This window comes from Triticum dicoccoides, chromosome 1A (assembly GCF_002162155.2).
Source record: "Triticum dicoccoides isolate Atlit2015 ecotype Zavitan chromosome 1A, WEW_v2.0, whole genome shotgun sequence".
NCBI lineage: Eukaryota > Viridiplantae > Streptophyta > Magnoliopsida > Poales > Poaceae > Triticum > Triticum dicoccoides.
In genome coordinates, this window is record NC_041380.1 from 508,836,346 (window position 1) to 508,852,143 (window position 15,798).

Below are 15,798 nucleotides of genomic sequence, written 5' to 3' on the forward strand. Positions count from 1 at the left end.
CGCCGACATCATCAAATCCAGAAGACCCAAATGTAGGGTTTCCATCGGAGCAACCCCAGCGTTGTGACACAGACTACAACGACGATGCCTCGACAAGAAAACGTCGTCAAAGATGCCATCATCGTCTGCCATGACCGAAGTCAACACGACTTTCACCAGAACTCGCGCCACCCCGACTCCGCAACTGACTAGATTCGCGAGACCGCGTTGTGAAGATGCACGCAACCGCCTGTGACCTCCAGCCACCCCTCATTGACCCCTCCACTTGCCGCCAGCCAGCCAAGGGCCACACCACAACCGATCTGAACAGGGATCAGATGCACGACCGCCGCCACCATTCATCGCCTGAGAGCACGCCAGAGGCCGACCTCCACTGACCCTTTGGCCATGGAGGCGATCACCGCCACCGCCTGACCAGGGAACTCCGCCCTGGGCGCCGCGCTCGGTGGCTCAACGACCGCCACCCGCCTCCGCAGAGAGGATCCCCCGTTGATGGCCCAAGAGACCGTTGGGGATCAGATCCCCGCCGCCCCCATCGCGGGCACCGCTCGACCTTGTTCGACAGTGGCCTACGGGAGAGGTGAGGAGAGAGCGAGAGATAGGGAGGAGGAGGGTTGCGGGAGCAGAAGGAGATCAGGACGGTGACAACAGTCGGTTAGGGTCGCGGGAGGAGGAGGGTTGCGGGAGCAAAAGGAGATCAGGACGGTGACAACGGTCGGTTAGGGTCGCGGGAGGAGGAGGGTTGCGGGAGGAACTCAGACTAGGTTGCCACAGTTCATAGATGACCACGCATTTTGCTAAATAATGGGCGCATAGATTGCCGTGTATAGCCATACAATAGCCACTGCAAGAATATATGCTATATACCCGTACTGGTGTGCACCTACGATTGATCTACCGAAAATGATTTCCCGAAGTGGAAATTGCACAAACCACCAATGGTGTTGATTTTGCACATAACACCTACCATACGACTTTGTTGCATAGAACATCATATATTGGTGCCTATTCACTGCAGATAGGTCTATCTAGTGTGTAGATACATTGATGTGATTTCTGACATGTGGGTTCCACCGGTAAGTGCACGCGTGGTGCAGAAAACCACAGTAGTCGGTCAACTAATATGCCAATATCTCCAAAACCTTTGGTCCAATTGAGATGAATTTTCCTGGATTAGTATCGAGTACGTGTACGGTTTACTTTTTTAAAATGTTTTAGAAAATCATAAAATTTCAAACAAAAAATTGAATGAACGAACTAAAATTGTCAATATCTTCTAAACTTTTACTCCAATGAGTTCAGATTTTTCCCGATCAATGTCACATACATTTATGGTTTACTATACCTATAGGGTTTTTTTTTCTGGAAAAGATGAATTTGAACCAAAATTTGAATTAAACAACTAAAACTCTCAATATCTTCCAAACTTCTACTCCCAATGAGTTGAGATTTCCCAGATCAACGTTGGATACATTTATGGTTTACTAGTTATAGTTTCTTTTCAAAATGTTGAATTTTGAACCAAAATTTTAATTAAACAACTAAAACTTTCAATATCTTCCAAACCTTTGGTCGGAATGAGCTAGATTTTTTCAAGAACAATACTGGGTATATGTTTGTGTTACTAGAATTTTATTTTGTAAGAAAATGTTGAATTTTGTGTTAGTTTTTTGAATAGGCCAATTAAAACTGCAATCTGAAGTCCTCGGTTTTGACCGATGTGCCCAGATTTCTTCGCCACACATGCACTTATGGGTGGGACCCACCCGTCAAAAATCACATCAATCTATCTGAACACCGGATTTGACCTATTTGCAACGAATGGCATCAACATGTGGTGTTTTGTGCAACAAAACGGTAAAGTAAATATTATGTGCAAAATTGACACCAACTTTGATGGTTTGTGCAATTTCCTCGTTTTCCCGAAATACACGGTGCGGTCAAAGCCCGCACGTGTTTTGCTAGACTTGATTAGGCCCAACTGTCATTTGGTTTTTGCTAGGCTTGATTGGGCCCAACTAAGTGCATACGACTAAAAATAGTAGTATACTATCTAGGCCCGACCCGTTTCCTGGCAGCCCATTTCTGGCCTTGAAAAATTTCCGCTTTGGATGCTGCTGCATTCGGCACGATCCATGGGCCCCCATCATCCAAGCCAGAAGACAAGACAGACCCCCGGTAAACACGGTGCCCCCGAGCGACAGAAAAATTACACGAACGCGTATAGCAGCGTGCTTTGCTCAAAACAATAACAACAAGAAGAAGCATATACTACACCGCCCGTACATCGAACGGTGAGTAGATCTGCTTTTCATTTGCCATGATTCCACGGCACGCCTCTCTGTACTGCACAACGTAGTTTCTCTATTCCGACCGTCTCGAAATCTACACGGGAAGCACAAGGTCAGAGTTTAGGCATTGGTCCGAGTGAGCGGCTAACTGGCTTAAATATAAGTGTTTTTAGATATTTCAATACGGATCATATACAGAGCAAAATAAGTGAACTTATACTTTAAAATATGCCTATGTACATCCGTATGTAGTTAATATCAAGGGTGTAAGTGGGTGTTTCGTTATACTCTAAAATATGTCTTATACTCTAAAATATGCCTATATACTCAGTGTAAGTGGGTGTTTCGTTAGGGACGAATACAAACCGGGCTCCGAATCAGGCAGGATATACTAGCAATACTAGTACACTGTATAAACTAGGTCACAACGTCTATGTGGTTCTTACTTTTTACTACTCCGTTGTTTCGCTCTTATACTACACTATAGCAAGGATAGGAGAGAGGAGGAAGAGGTTAGCGCTCAAATCACATGATGAACCTGCAAAGCCATAGTGGAAACTGCCAAATCCACAGAGCCCGAGCCTGCCACCGACATTGTACGTAAACATATGCATGGCACTAGATTCCAAGAACCCGGCCTCTGGCCCCTTCTCTCAATCATGTGGCGTTGTCTGTCGGGTGGGGCCTCGGCTTTCAGAGGTGCGGTGGGCCCCACCTCAGGGTCTGGGCCTCATAGCAGCACCCGACTTTCCGATTATAAGTTGGGCGTAAGCACGCGGGCGTAGGAGATGAACGGCGTGCATGACACGTCCCTCTCACGAGAGCGCGCTGTTCAAACGGTGGATCTCATCATTTACATTAGCGGCGGCCGGCATGCAGCTTTATATTATCACGGAATCGGTCTAAAAATAATCCATCGACCTGCAGCCGTCAGTGTTAACCGGCCCGTAACACGTCGCGTTCACATCACAGCCAGAAGTAGAACCACTGTTTTACTACGCCGGGCAAGGCAGGAATCTCACGGAGGAGTGAGTTCAGATTGACAGATCACTGTGAAATGCTAAACGGCGCGATACACAGGGATCTTCCTCCCGTGGGCGTGGGCCCTACCTGCATGTCGTACTCCGGCGTACACAACCGTAGCAGTGGCCGGCCGGCCCGGTGCCCCCACCGGCCCCATCCAACGATCTTTTCATCCCCGGCTCACCGGCGCAATTACTCGCGCACTACCACCGGCATCTGCTAATCACGCCTCCCCGTGCCGCGCTAAAAAGGCTTTATCCCATAGGCGCTACCGGACACAGCGAGCCAAAGGAAACACTGCCACAAAACCCGCGGCCGCGGGGTTCACGGGCGGGCACCCCCACGCCCTCATTCACACCAGAGTCTCCGCTCCACTCCACTCCCGCTGGGCTACCGTCTCACTCTCACCCACGGCCGCCTACCGCCGGGGCCATGGCGGAAGTAGCGGCGCACGCGCTGGCGGCAATGCGGGGGCGCGGCGAGGTGGACACGTCGTCCCAGTTCGAGTCTGTGCGCCAGGCCGTCGACCGCTTCGGCGGCGGCGCCGTCTCCCCGTGGCGCCAGCCGCCGTCGCCGCCGCCGCCGCTCCAGCTCCGGCCGGAGGTCAGTCTCGCCCACCCACCCTCCCACCTCCCCGCCCGCATCTATTATCCCGCCTTTCTCTTTCGCGCAGGTGGTGGCGACGCTCTGCTGGTGGCCGTCACATCTGCTTTCCCTCTCAAAGCGCTTTCTCATTTCTGCGTTTTATAACCCTCGCTTTCCTCGCGTTCCCCGGGCCATCTGCTTCGAAATCTCGCCGCCGCAAATCGCAATCTCAAACATACCCGGTCTCCTCTTCGGTTGAGTGATTCGAGCGAGCGGCGGTTGTTGCGGGAGACCGTGACATGACGCCGTGGGGGCTCCGGGGATCCATTTCATAATGGCGTTTAGCACCAGCAGGTAGCCTGGCCGGCCCGACACTGCAAATTTTGCATCTAGTACTAAAGCTCGACTATTGGATCTTGAGGCTGATTGGTTACGGACATCCGGTGGAATAGGTTGTCACTTTCCCTGTTGCGAAGTAAAATTACATTAATCCTGGAAGAAATTGAGGGATAGCTGAGCGGTGAGTAGCATTTCATGGTTGGTATGCTGCGGAGGAACTGCAAGATCATGCCAGTGATGCTAGCCTAGTGGTGTAATTGCTTGGGCATCACGAGGAGGATGCGTTGTGCACTGTAAGTATACATTAACAGAGCAAGTGAAGTACTCCCTCCGTTCCTTAATATTTGTCTTTCTAGAGATTTCAACAAGTGACCACATACGGAACAAAATGAGTGAATCTACACTCTAAAATATGTCTATATACATCCGTATGTGGTAGTCCATTTGAAACTCTAAAAAGACAAATATTTAGGAACGGAGGGAGTACTACATTACTCTGCTAGTGTGTGTCCTTGACAGTCCTTCTATGTACATTTGTACGTGTTGGGCACTAATATTTCCCCAAAGATACTATGTATGGTGGATTGTGTAGTGAGGACGCTTTGGTATGAAATTTGGCGACATTGTTTTTGGCTCGAAGTCTCGAACACTGTTCTCACAGCTAGTAAATGCTCCCTCCGTTCACAAATATAAGATGTTCTAACTTTTTTTGTGAATGGGATGTATATAGACATGTTTTAGTGTGTATGTTCACTCATTTCAGTCTGTATGTAGTCCATATTGAAATGTTCAAAACATCTTATACTCCCTCCGTATCAAAATATAAGACGTTCTTTGGTACAGAGGTAGTATTTATGAATGGAGTAAACTAGTCACAAATACTAGCTTTGCAGCGGCTCATCCTGCCTTTTTGCTGCTTGATTGGTTATTGACTTCCTCACCATTTTAGAAAGAAGGCTCTTGAACTGCATATACACATCACGTGTTCTTTTATTTGATAACCAGGTCATATTTTGTTGAAGATATTGTTCATGTTCCTTATTCCATTGTCGATTTCAGCTTAGGAGTTGAAGTCATGTTCCTGCTATAAATCTTTATTGTCGAATAAATAAATTGATTTTGTTTTCTATGGTGCCATTTCTTCCAGGAGGTAGAACTCATGAAAGTTGAGGAACAAACCGTGAAGGTCGAGATGGGGCTCTTTGTTAAGGAAAGCGAAACATTCAAGGTGCTGAAAGAGTTGGAGTCAACAAAGCAGGTTATTGATGACTTGAAGTTGCAGATAGAGAAGGCAACATCAGAGTGTGGAAATGCAGCAACAGATCATGCTGATACCATGAAGATACATCCACCTCCTGATATAGAACGGAAAGTGGACGACCATGCCGAGCCACTGATCCAGAGCATAAATGCCATACAGTCTCCACTAGCCACACTGATGAAGCTGAATCAGGCAAAAGCATTCCTGAACATGGACACTGTCAAGATGTTCAAGTGCCAGATAGAGGAGGAGAAAGCATCCCTCGAGAGAACCCGTGAGAGGGTGCAGTTGAATATAGAGAAAGCTTCAGCATTGGAAGCAGAGTTGAGCAAAACTGCCGCGCAGCTACAAGCAGCAAAAGACCCGAAACCTGTGCTGGAACCTTATGACATATGGCTGCAGATGAAGCAGTTGAATGCCGAAAAAGACAAGCACAGGAAGATGGTCGAGGACTCGAAGCTCGAGATTGGTGAATTGACTTCCACAATTGAGCACACAAGATCTAAGGCGAAGACTCTTCAGTTCAGGATCGTCATGGCCGATAAATTGAAGGAAGCCTCAAGGCGGGGAGAAGCTTTCGCCCTCGCGGCGATGGGAAAAAGAAGCAACGTGGAGGACCCGGAGAGCGCTACATCCGACGTCACACTTTCTGTTGAAGAACACTCCAAGCTCCTGCGCGAGGCGGAAGAATCAGAGGTTGCCTCTAGGAACAGAATAGACGCGGCAATGCAGGAGCTGGATCAGGCAAAGCAGGGCAGGGTAGAACTTCTGGAAAGAGTGGACGAGGCAATGGCCGCCGTCGAGTCCAGCAGGAAGGTTCTGGAGGAGGCCCTGAAGAGGGAGGAGTCCGCAAACAAAGCTAAGCTCGCAGCCGAAGATGCTCTCCGGAGGCTGCGGTCCGACCAAATAATTCTGAACTGGCGACCGACCGGTAACAGTAACAGCAGAAATAATTCTGTGAAGTTCAAGACCTCGGCAACGCCAGCAACACCCCGAAAGGTGGGCACGGGGATCTACGACGTGAACGGCCTGAGCCTGGTGGCCACCACGCCGAAGAGCACCAAGGCCATGTCCATCGGGCAGATCCTGAGCATGAAGCTCGACTGTGAGTTTGAGACTGCCACTGGGAAGACTACTGGTAAGACGGCGAGTTCAGCGAAGAAGAAGAAGGTGTCTCTGGGGCAGATGCTCAGCCAGAAGTACGAGATGTACTCGCCGATGAGGATAGATCATGATGGCGCGTCCCGCAAGCAGTTCCAGCCCAGGCGGCGCAGGCTGGGGTTCGTGGTGTACGCGCTGCTCCTGGCCAGGCAGAAGCACAGGAAGAGGCAGCAAGCCCGGGCATCCTCCTGCACCAAGGTCGTGTAGCATAGTGTAGTTAGTATCTTTCCAGACCGTAGTACTTTACTAAGCTGTGTTTTTACAACCGGAATAAATGGTGCTCCTGGTTCAGCCCACAATTTACAACCGGAGTACTAGTAGTAGTACATGTGTAATTAGTTGGTATATGCTATATGATCAAGGTGGATGTTTAGCAGCTGTTCCTGGTTCCCAAAATTTTGGTGTGATAACCTGTAAATCTTCTCTACCGGGACTCACTGAGGGCATTTGGCATTTCTAACCGATCCCAATAACCGGTTAGAGGAGTAAAACCCGGTTAGTACAGAATAAATTATCCTCAGCCACACCGCCGCCGCCCCTATATTTACTCCACCGTCGAAGGCCGAGTAAAAAAAAGATCCACTTCGCCTCCTCTTCCTCTTCTCCTCCCCATCCCCCGCCGCTGGCGACTCCTCCCAACCCCCGGGTCTTTCTCCATCGCCAGCGCTCCTCACCGTCGATCCACAGCGTGGATCCGTGCCGCCACGCTCATGGTTCGTCTTCAAGCGGCGCGTCCTCAAGCAGCCGTCGCCCCTCTGATGCGGCCACCGCCCGCCGCATCGCCGACTTCCCCGAGCTCCTTCCGCCGCGGAACCGTAGAGGAAATACCTCGGTGTCTGCCAGCGAGCGTGGGGGACTTGGGTTGCGGAGATCACCGACTGCGAGACCCACACCAAAAAGTGGACCGGGTCATTCTACACGGCGGAGCTCGTCGCGCTCGATACGACCGGTGGCAAGTTCGGCTCCATGGCGCGGCGGCGCGGCTCGACTTCCCGTTTGGGACGGCGCGGGTCCACCTCGTCCCGTCGGCGTCGGGTGTGGTGACCTCGGCGATGGCTCGGGAGGACCAGGAGGCGAGGAAGAACGTCGCGTCAGAGGCCGCCGATGAGGAATACATGGCAGACCTTCGCTGCCAGTACCCCGAGCTCGTGGAGGCGGAGCGGGCCATCTTCGCGGAGCAGGCTGTCAACGGCGAGGTCATCGTCATATCTGACGACGAGAAGCAAGGCAGCGGCGACGACGATGGCACGGAGAAGGAGTTCGACGCCTAGGAGTGGCGGCGCATCTTCCCCGACTTCGGCGACGACAACATTGGCCTGAACCCAATGGGCGGTGGCATGTCGAGGCAAGACTAGCCTCTACAATGGCAAGGATGATGATGATGAGTAGTCTAGATTAGGGTATAGTGTAGTTTAAGTTTGAATTTATGTTTGAAGTTCGGTTGTCAAGACAATGTGTTCGACTAGGTTAAACTTATGTTTAAATTTATTCAAATTTCGGTCAAAACTAGGTTGAACTATGCATATTTGATTTTTACTCTGTTATATAGAGGATCGGTTAGGTCCGGCTAAATCTTACTGTTAAGAGTTTCCTCGGCCGGATCCTCGGTAGGATCAGTTAGAAATGCCCAGTACTTACCCAGGTTTATTTGTGGTTTGAAGCGTGGATGCGCCGCCGTGTTGCGTCCTCTTCCCTGCGTCGGTGGAGAGCCCTGGATCCCTCGCCGGTAATGGCCGTGGCGGCCTCGTTCCGAGTCGACGCCCTGGCCTCGCCTCTCCGGTACGTCGCTCAATCCTGGGAGTCTCGCAATACAACTCGCTCAATCCCGGCGCCGGCGTTGACAAAACTGGCCGGTTGGAGCTTGGCAGAGTTGGGGGGGATCGCCACTCTTCCAGGCCGTGGTGTTCTGGGCCGAATGTGGCAAACGGCTGTCGATGGGTCGCACCCGCAGCAAAATAGCAGCGGCCCAGATCCACGTGGCCCAAGTCCTGGCGAGCGAGAGAGGATCCGCCCAGTAGGACAGTTACATTTCCGGCCCATGAATCGATCCGTGGGGCCCACACGTGGTCCAGTCGGTGGCCGCTGCAGAGCGCGCGAAAACGCACCCTTCCCGCCAACATCTCCCGCCTCCTCCCGCCTAAAACGCGCCCCCCTTTTGTCCCCAAATCCAAACCCACCCCCAGACCCCGCCGCCACATTCCCCACTCGCATCTCTCCCCCTCTCCCTCCCGCTCCCCCCTCCCACCCCCGAAGCACCGGCGGCGGCGGCGGCGGCGGCAGCCATGGACGTCAACGAGGAGGCCATGGCGGCCAACAAGCGCGCCTTCCTCGACTTCCTCGACCAAGACGTAAGCGCGCATCTCCCCTCCGCCCCTTGCCCCCTCCTCCCCCGGCTCCTGTATGACGTTTTGTCTCTCCGTCGCCTCCGCAGGTCGGGAAGGGAGTGTACATGCAGGCCGTGCGCGACATGGTGCAGAGCAAGCGCCACCGGCTCACCATCGGCATGGACGACCTCCGCAACCACAACCTCGACCTCGCCCGCAGGTCAGTCCCCTCCGCCTCCCTTTCTCCCCTATCACGCACCGCCGATTTGCCTGGTCGATTCGGTGGTTACCCCCTTTTGTTGCATCTGTAGGGTGATACGGAGCCCCGGGGAGTTCATGCAGCCGGCGTCGGACGCCGTGACGGAGGTGGCCAGGAACCTGGATCCCAAGTTCCTCAAGGAAGGGGAGCGCGTGCTCGTGGGCTTCACCGGCCCGTTCGGCTTCCACAGGGTCACGCCCAGGGACCTCATGTCCTCCTTCATCGGCACCATGGTCTGCGTCGAGGGCATCGTCACCAAATGTAATTGAATCCCTTTCTCCCCACCATAATCTTGTTTTATGCCGTTCGGTTTATGTGATTCATGATGTTAATCTTGTATTAGTATTACACTGGCCAGAAGTTATCTGAAAAGTTCCCGTCGTATACTAGTATTTCTCTTTCTCGCGGAGAATAGATCTAGTGTTGAAATCGTGGAACAGCCAAATAAATCAAAAAGAGATAAACTGTCGCCAGTATTTGGTTTAAGGCAGTACGGATATACCACCAAAACGAGAATATTAATAAACTAGACACTTGATTAGTACATTAAACATCTACTCCCTTTTTATCAAAGTATAAGACACCTTTTGGCACTATCATAGTGTCAAAAAATGTCTTATATTTTGATACAGAGGGAGTAGTTTTGCACTTGTGGTGTTAGTGCAGCCAATTTAGCTCTTGATACTGTGTGTAGCTAACTAGGTATGTCCTTGTCCTGGGCCAGCATCTGCATAATTCATGAGCATTTTATTTTTATGAAGATGCCATAATTTTTTTAGTGCCTTTTACTCCCTGAGGCTAATGTTCTTTTAATGTCTAAAAAAATTTCAGGCTCACTGGTGAGGCCGAAGGTTGTTAAGAGTGTGCACTACTGCCCTGCCACTGCGGCTTTTATGTCTCGTGAATACAGGGACATTACATCTTTTGTAGGCTTACCTACTGGTTCAGTTTATCCAACAAGGGTATGCTTTTATGTTCTATTTCCATTTATTATGATTCAAGGAAGCCTCTTCCATGTTATGCTTGCAATGCTAAAATCTGAATTGCTTAGGATGAAAATGGCAATTTGTTGGTCACCGAGTATGGGATGTGTCAATACAAGGATCACCAGACATTGTCCATGCAAGAGGTTCCTGAAAATGCTGCCCCTGGACAGCTCCCAAGAACTGTGGATGTTATTGTAGAAGATGATCTTGTAGATTGTTGCAAGCCAGGTGACCGTGTCTCAATTGTTGGTCTATACAAGGCTCTTCCAGGGAAAAGCAAGGGCAGTGTTAGTGGTGTCTTCAGGTTAGTCTATCTACTGCCTTCACAGAAGTCAAATTTAAAATATCTAGTTGGTGTGATCTGATGTGGTTTTGTATTTCTATACCTACAGGACTGTCCTTATTGCTAATAATGTTTCACTTCTGAACAAAGAGGCAAATGCGCCTGTCTATACTCGGGAAGATCTGAAGCGAATGAAAGAAATATCAAGGAGAAATGATACATTTGACTTGCTGGGGAATTCACTTGCTCCATCAATTTATGGCCATATCTGGATAAAGAAGGCAGTTGTACTCTTAATGCTTGGTGGTGTTGAGAAGAATTTGAAAAATGGAACTCACTTGAGAGGGTTAGTGTTTATACACCAGATAATTGCTGCTGCTATATGTTTTCATTGGTTGTAATGCTCATCATGTATCTTTCATATGCAGAGATATTAACATGATGATGGTGGGAGATCCTTCTGTTGCCAAGTCCCAGCTTCTGAGAGCTGTTATGAACATAGCCCCATTGGCTATATCAACAACTGGAAGGGGTTCATCTGGTGTTGGTTTGACTGCTGCTGTCACTTCTGACCAAGAGACTGGTAAGTTGCTGCAGTTGTCCATACACTTGTGTTTGGTTTTTGTACAAGTGCTAACCAAATGCCTGTGTCCAGGGGAAAGAAGGCTTGAGGCTGGTGCCATGGTTCTTGCTGATCGTGGCGTTGTCTGCATTGATGAATTTGATAAGATGAATGATCAAGACCGAGTTGCTATACATGAAGTTATGGAACAGCAAACTGTGACCATTGCCAAGGCAGGAATACATGCATCGCTAAATGCAAGATGTAGTGTAATTGCTGCAGCAAATCCAATATATGGATCTGTAAGTTCTTGCAGTTTCTTTTCTGTGCTGTTAATGGCATTCTACTGGTAAAATTTATGTTTCTGATGATAATTTCTGGTGGCATAACAGTATGATCGTTCAATAACACCAACAAAGAACATTGGGCTTCCAGATTCACTGCTCTCTCGTTTTGATTTGCTTTTTATTGTTCTGGATCAAATGGATGCTGAGATCGATCGCCAGATTTCAGAACATGTTGCACGGATGCATAGATACTGTGCTGATGATGGAGGTAATTTTGTGGTTTACACGGCAATGAGATTTATTTCAGGGGATTCCATTTCTTTCCAAGTGCTTAATTGAATAAAATAAACTGTTAACTGCAGGAGCAAGGTCTTTTGATAAAGCAGGATATGCTGAAGAAGAAGATGGTGATGCCAATGCAGCCATATTTGTTAAATATGATAGAATGCTCCATGGGCAGGATAGAAGGCGGGGCAAGAAGGCCAAACAGGACAGGCTGACTATCAAATTCCTGAAGAAATATATACATTATGCGAAGAACCTTATTCAGCCTAGGCTCACTGATGAGGTAACTTTGCATATGAGATGAGATATTCTTCTAGTCTATCAGCTCCATTTGTTTTACTAATGTGTATAACTAGTAGTAGTACCCACTGCCTCCATCATTGAGTACAATCTCTGATTACAATTATGCTGTGTAGAATACTACTTTCTGTTTTTGGCATTGTCAGTAGCCTTTAACATTGCATGTGAACAATTTTTTCATGTGTTAACATAATACACCCATCATTCCATAAGATAAGGAATGTAAGTTTATGGTATTTATGAAAGCGTAAGGATTTAGCATGTAAGAATGGGTATTGTTCTATTTATCCTGCAAAACACTTTGAGTGTCGGTTTTTCACTTATTTCTTAAGCATTTTATAAGTTAAATTTTAGTCAATGTCCTGCATTGGAAACTGTTAAGTCAACTGTGCCTTATATTTTGAAATCTGGAGAGTCGCCTGCCATAGGATATAAGGAAAACAATAATGTGTAGAAAAATGATTCATTAGCTATAGAATCTAAATGTTTTGTGCTCTTCCAGGCATCTGACCACATTGCAACTACATATGCTGAGCTCAGAGATGGTAGTGCAAATGCAAAGGTGAGCATGGGTCCTTTCTTGTTTATGGTATGTGTTTATAGTTGTCAGTGCCTCATACTTATGTTTTTATAGGCTGGTGGAGGTACCCTTCCAATTACTGCGAGGACACTGGAAACAATAATTCGTCTATCTACTGCCCATGCAAAGATGAAACTGAGACATGAGGTATTTTGCTCCATACAGATCCAATTACCAAAGCAAGTTACCTGCAACAACTATCTAGACAAGCAAGTGCTTGTGATGCTTGTTTATAAAATTATGCTACCGTTCTATTTTTGGAATAGCTTCATTCATTATTTTGAAGGATAGCAGGCACAGGATATTTTTTCCTTGAAAAAGTATAATGACATCACATGTATCTTGTTGCAGGTTCTTAAAACTGATGTCGAGGCTGCACTGCAAGTTCTGAATTTTGCAATATTCCATAAGGAATTGACTGACATGGAAGACCGTGAGCAGAGGGAGACTGAAAAACAACAAACTGAACAAGATGCAGGTGCAGGTGGTGATAATGTAGATGGGCCTGGAGGTGCAAGCGGTGGCAATGCAGACGTGCATGGAAGGTGAGTTTACAGCTTTATGCAGTGTCAAGTGTTCTACTCCCTCCATCCCAAAATAAGTGTCTCAACTTTAGTACAAAAGTTGAGACTTATTAATTAAGAACTAAGTCATCCTTTTTAACATTGAAATGGCCCCTCTTGGTTGGTCTTTCCCAGAAAATAGCCTGTCTCTATTTAACTGTTGTCCTGAGAGTGAGTTATTTTGTTAGAGAATTTAACTCCATCCATCCCCTTTATGTTAAATGGAGATAAGAGATGCTGCCTATTAGGATTTTTTTTCGTTGACATGCAATCCAATCAGAACATAGAAGATAGAACATGAACTCCACTTTACAGAGCTATAGTTTTCACTGAAGTACTCTACTTTTTGATAAAGAGAGCTTTATTGAATACTCAGAAGCAGTAAACAATCATGGCTAACCATTGTCTTCACACAAATTAGTATGCCAAAACACTGCACTTCCCACATATAACACATTTAGCTAGGCGTGCAAGCTCATGAAAACAATTTACTGTTTTGCTGCAAATTGAAAAGATCACAAATAATTGTTTGCAATCTTAAATACTATATCCTCATGTGTTTTTTCTGTACTCTTCCTCTTCCCAGCTCTGACGACCCAATGGATGTGGATGGAGGCTCAGGCAATGCATCAAATGATCAGGATGTTTCTTCACAGAGGTCACTGCTTTGCCTGAAATTTACAAAATTTGAACCTTCTTGTTTGATTCTTCTTTGTGGCTGAATTGTTTTGTTTCCCTTGTGAATTTGTAATGTGCAGAATGGAAGCATTTGAGGCGATTCTTGGACAGCATGTGCTGGCAAACCATGTTGATCAAATGTCCATTGATGAAGTTGAGCAAACAGTCAACAGAGATGCAGCTGTTGCTTACACTAGGGGCCAAGTAGAGTTCATCCTGGAGGTATGGTTTCATTCAGGGTTTTCTTCAGTGAGATACCTATACACTTTGCTTCTTTAGATCTGGTATATTAAAATTCATTTCTCTGCGTTTTTCAGAGGATGCAAGATGCAAACAGGATAATGATAAGGGATGGCGTTGTTCGCATCATCTAATCACAACATGGATTGGCGTTGGACAAGCTGATTGTGGCATGCGTTGTCCTGATCTGTTCTCCGCTTTCTCTGAATTCCTGGAGAGGCTTTGCTGAAACTCTGCATGTGTGGCCGAGCTGTCTGTTGATGTACTTTGTATCTTGATTTTTATCAGTGAGGTTTAAATTGATGGTACTATTTATTCATGTAATGTACTGTCTGACCTAGTGCTATTTAGTCTCTGATTATGTCTGGTCTGCATGGTTAAATGCATTTAAACTAGTTGTACCGGGCATATATGACAGCCATTGTCACAAGAAATGGCTTGATCTGTTGGTGCCCAAATTTGCCCTACCAATAGTGCTATAATACTTCGGCTTTCGCTTGCTTGTTTGCCAAATTCTTGTTGCCTGTGTAATCTTGCCAGCGCCTCACAATCCTTGCACAGATCTTGCCATTTTATTACTGAAAAAGGCTTTCCTTGAATTTGAAAAGGAGGGCCAAGTGGATATTAAAATTTCTATGGTTTTTTTTGAAAGTGACACTAAAGGAAAAAATTCTACATTTTTCTCTTCTCCATTTCTTTGAATGAAATACATGAATAGTAGCATCATATGAAACTTTACAATTCTTGTCCTCGTACAAATGCATGCACCCACAACACACATAGGCGTTGAGCGCAGCAACACCATCCCTAGCACTGCAAGAGCGGCCAGGGTGACAGCCTCAACACCATCCCTAGCACTGCAAGAGCGGCCAGGGTGACAGCCTTGAACATGCCATCCCCTAGGCGCCCCCCGGTGTCGAGACCCAATAGGCCGGCTGAAACTGGCCTCCATCGACCCGTCCTGCGGCATCGCGCGTGAGACGAGCATGGTCTTGCTGTCGGGTGCGAGACGAGCTCGGTCCTGCTACCAGACACGAGGCAAGGTCAGTTCTGCTACTAGATGCGAGACGAGCGATAGTCCTGCTACTAGATGCGAGACGAGCGATGGACCGCAGCCGGGAGATGGCCGACCTTTTGACGAAAGTAGCACACAGGCGACGAGGAAAAGGGTCGAAGGCCGACATGAACCGCCGCGCCTACAAACGGGCCGATGCTGGAAGAAGCCAACCGCCGCCACAGCTGATCTGCCACCACCACAGCACCAATGCCTCCACGCCTTGGCTAGATCCGTCCGGAGCAACGCCACTCTGCACCGGAGCAGCGAGAACACCAGCAGCATCACCACCACCACATCAGGGCCGCCGGCCACCCCTGCCATCGCCTACCATCACCATCCACCGGATTTGGGCAGGGATGCCCAGATCCGTTGCCCCCGCCAACCACCACCATCCAGGACAGAGCAGGAGGCCAGATCCGCCGCCAGTCGACCCCTAGGTACTGGAGCCCCTAGATGCGCTGGAGGGAGGGGAGGAGGCGGCGCCGGCAGCCACATGATGCCGGTAGGAGGGAGAGGGCCGGAGCAGGGCCGACCCGACGCCACCAAGAAAAGGGGGCGATGCCACCAGCTACGCACGGGAGGGAGCCGCCCCGCCGCCGCCAACGCCACGCGGCCTTAGGCCGGCGACGCCCCCGGCGCGGCGAGGGAGGGGGGCGGAGAGGCAACGCTAGGGTTTCCTCCTGGGGACGCCCTCGGGAGCGCCTCGGGAAGGGAGGGGGAAGCGTTTTCTTCCT

At 48.5% G+C, this 15,798-nt stretch overlaps 2 protein-coding genes across 3 annotated transcripts; both read left to right on the forward strand.

Moving 5' to 3' along the window:
• The first annotated feature begins 3,607 nt into the window (after nucleotides 1-3,607).
• LOC119283798 (WEB family protein At2g38370-like) lies at nucleotides 3,608-7,038 on the forward strand. 2 transcript variants are annotated; one of them, XM_037563204.1, is made up of 2 exons: nucleotides 3,608-3,917; nucleotides 5,386-7,038. In XM_037563204.1, the coding sequence occupies exons 1-2, from the start codon at nucleotides 3,747-3,749 to the stop codon at nucleotides 6,865-6,867; spliced, it is 1,653 nt and encodes a 550-aa protein (XP_037419101.1). In that variant the 5' UTR covers nucleotides 3,608-3,746; the 3' UTR covers nucleotides 6,868-7,038. The 2 variants fall into 2 exon arrangements, with proteins under 2 accessions (XP_037419101.1, XP_037419104.1); XM_037563207.1 differs by lacking the exon at nucleotides 3,608-3,917 and adding an exon at nucleotides 3,961-4,531.
• Nucleotides 7,039-8,843: 1,805 nt separating this feature from the next.
• Nucleotides 8,844-14,502, forward strand: LOC119283817 (DNA replication licensing factor MCM3-like). The gene is made up of 16 exons (XM_037563212.1): nucleotides 8,844-9,008; nucleotides 9,092-9,204; nucleotides 9,296-9,504; nucleotides 10,075-10,205; nucleotides 10,295-10,533; nucleotides 10,622-10,858; nucleotides 10,941-11,095; nucleotides 11,168-11,376; nucleotides 11,467-11,629; nucleotides 11,724-11,929; nucleotides 12,449-12,508; nucleotides 12,581-12,673; nucleotides 12,878-13,071; nucleotides 13,676-13,747; nucleotides 13,848-13,989; nucleotides 14,085-14,502. The coding sequence occupies exons 1-16, from the start codon at nucleotides 8,943-8,945 to the stop codon at nucleotides 14,139-14,141; spliced, it is 2,346 nt and encodes a 781-aa protein (XP_037419109.1). The 5' UTR covers nucleotides 8,844-8,942; the 3' UTR covers nucleotides 14,142-14,502.
• Nucleotides 14,503-15,798: the final 1,296 nt, after the last annotated feature.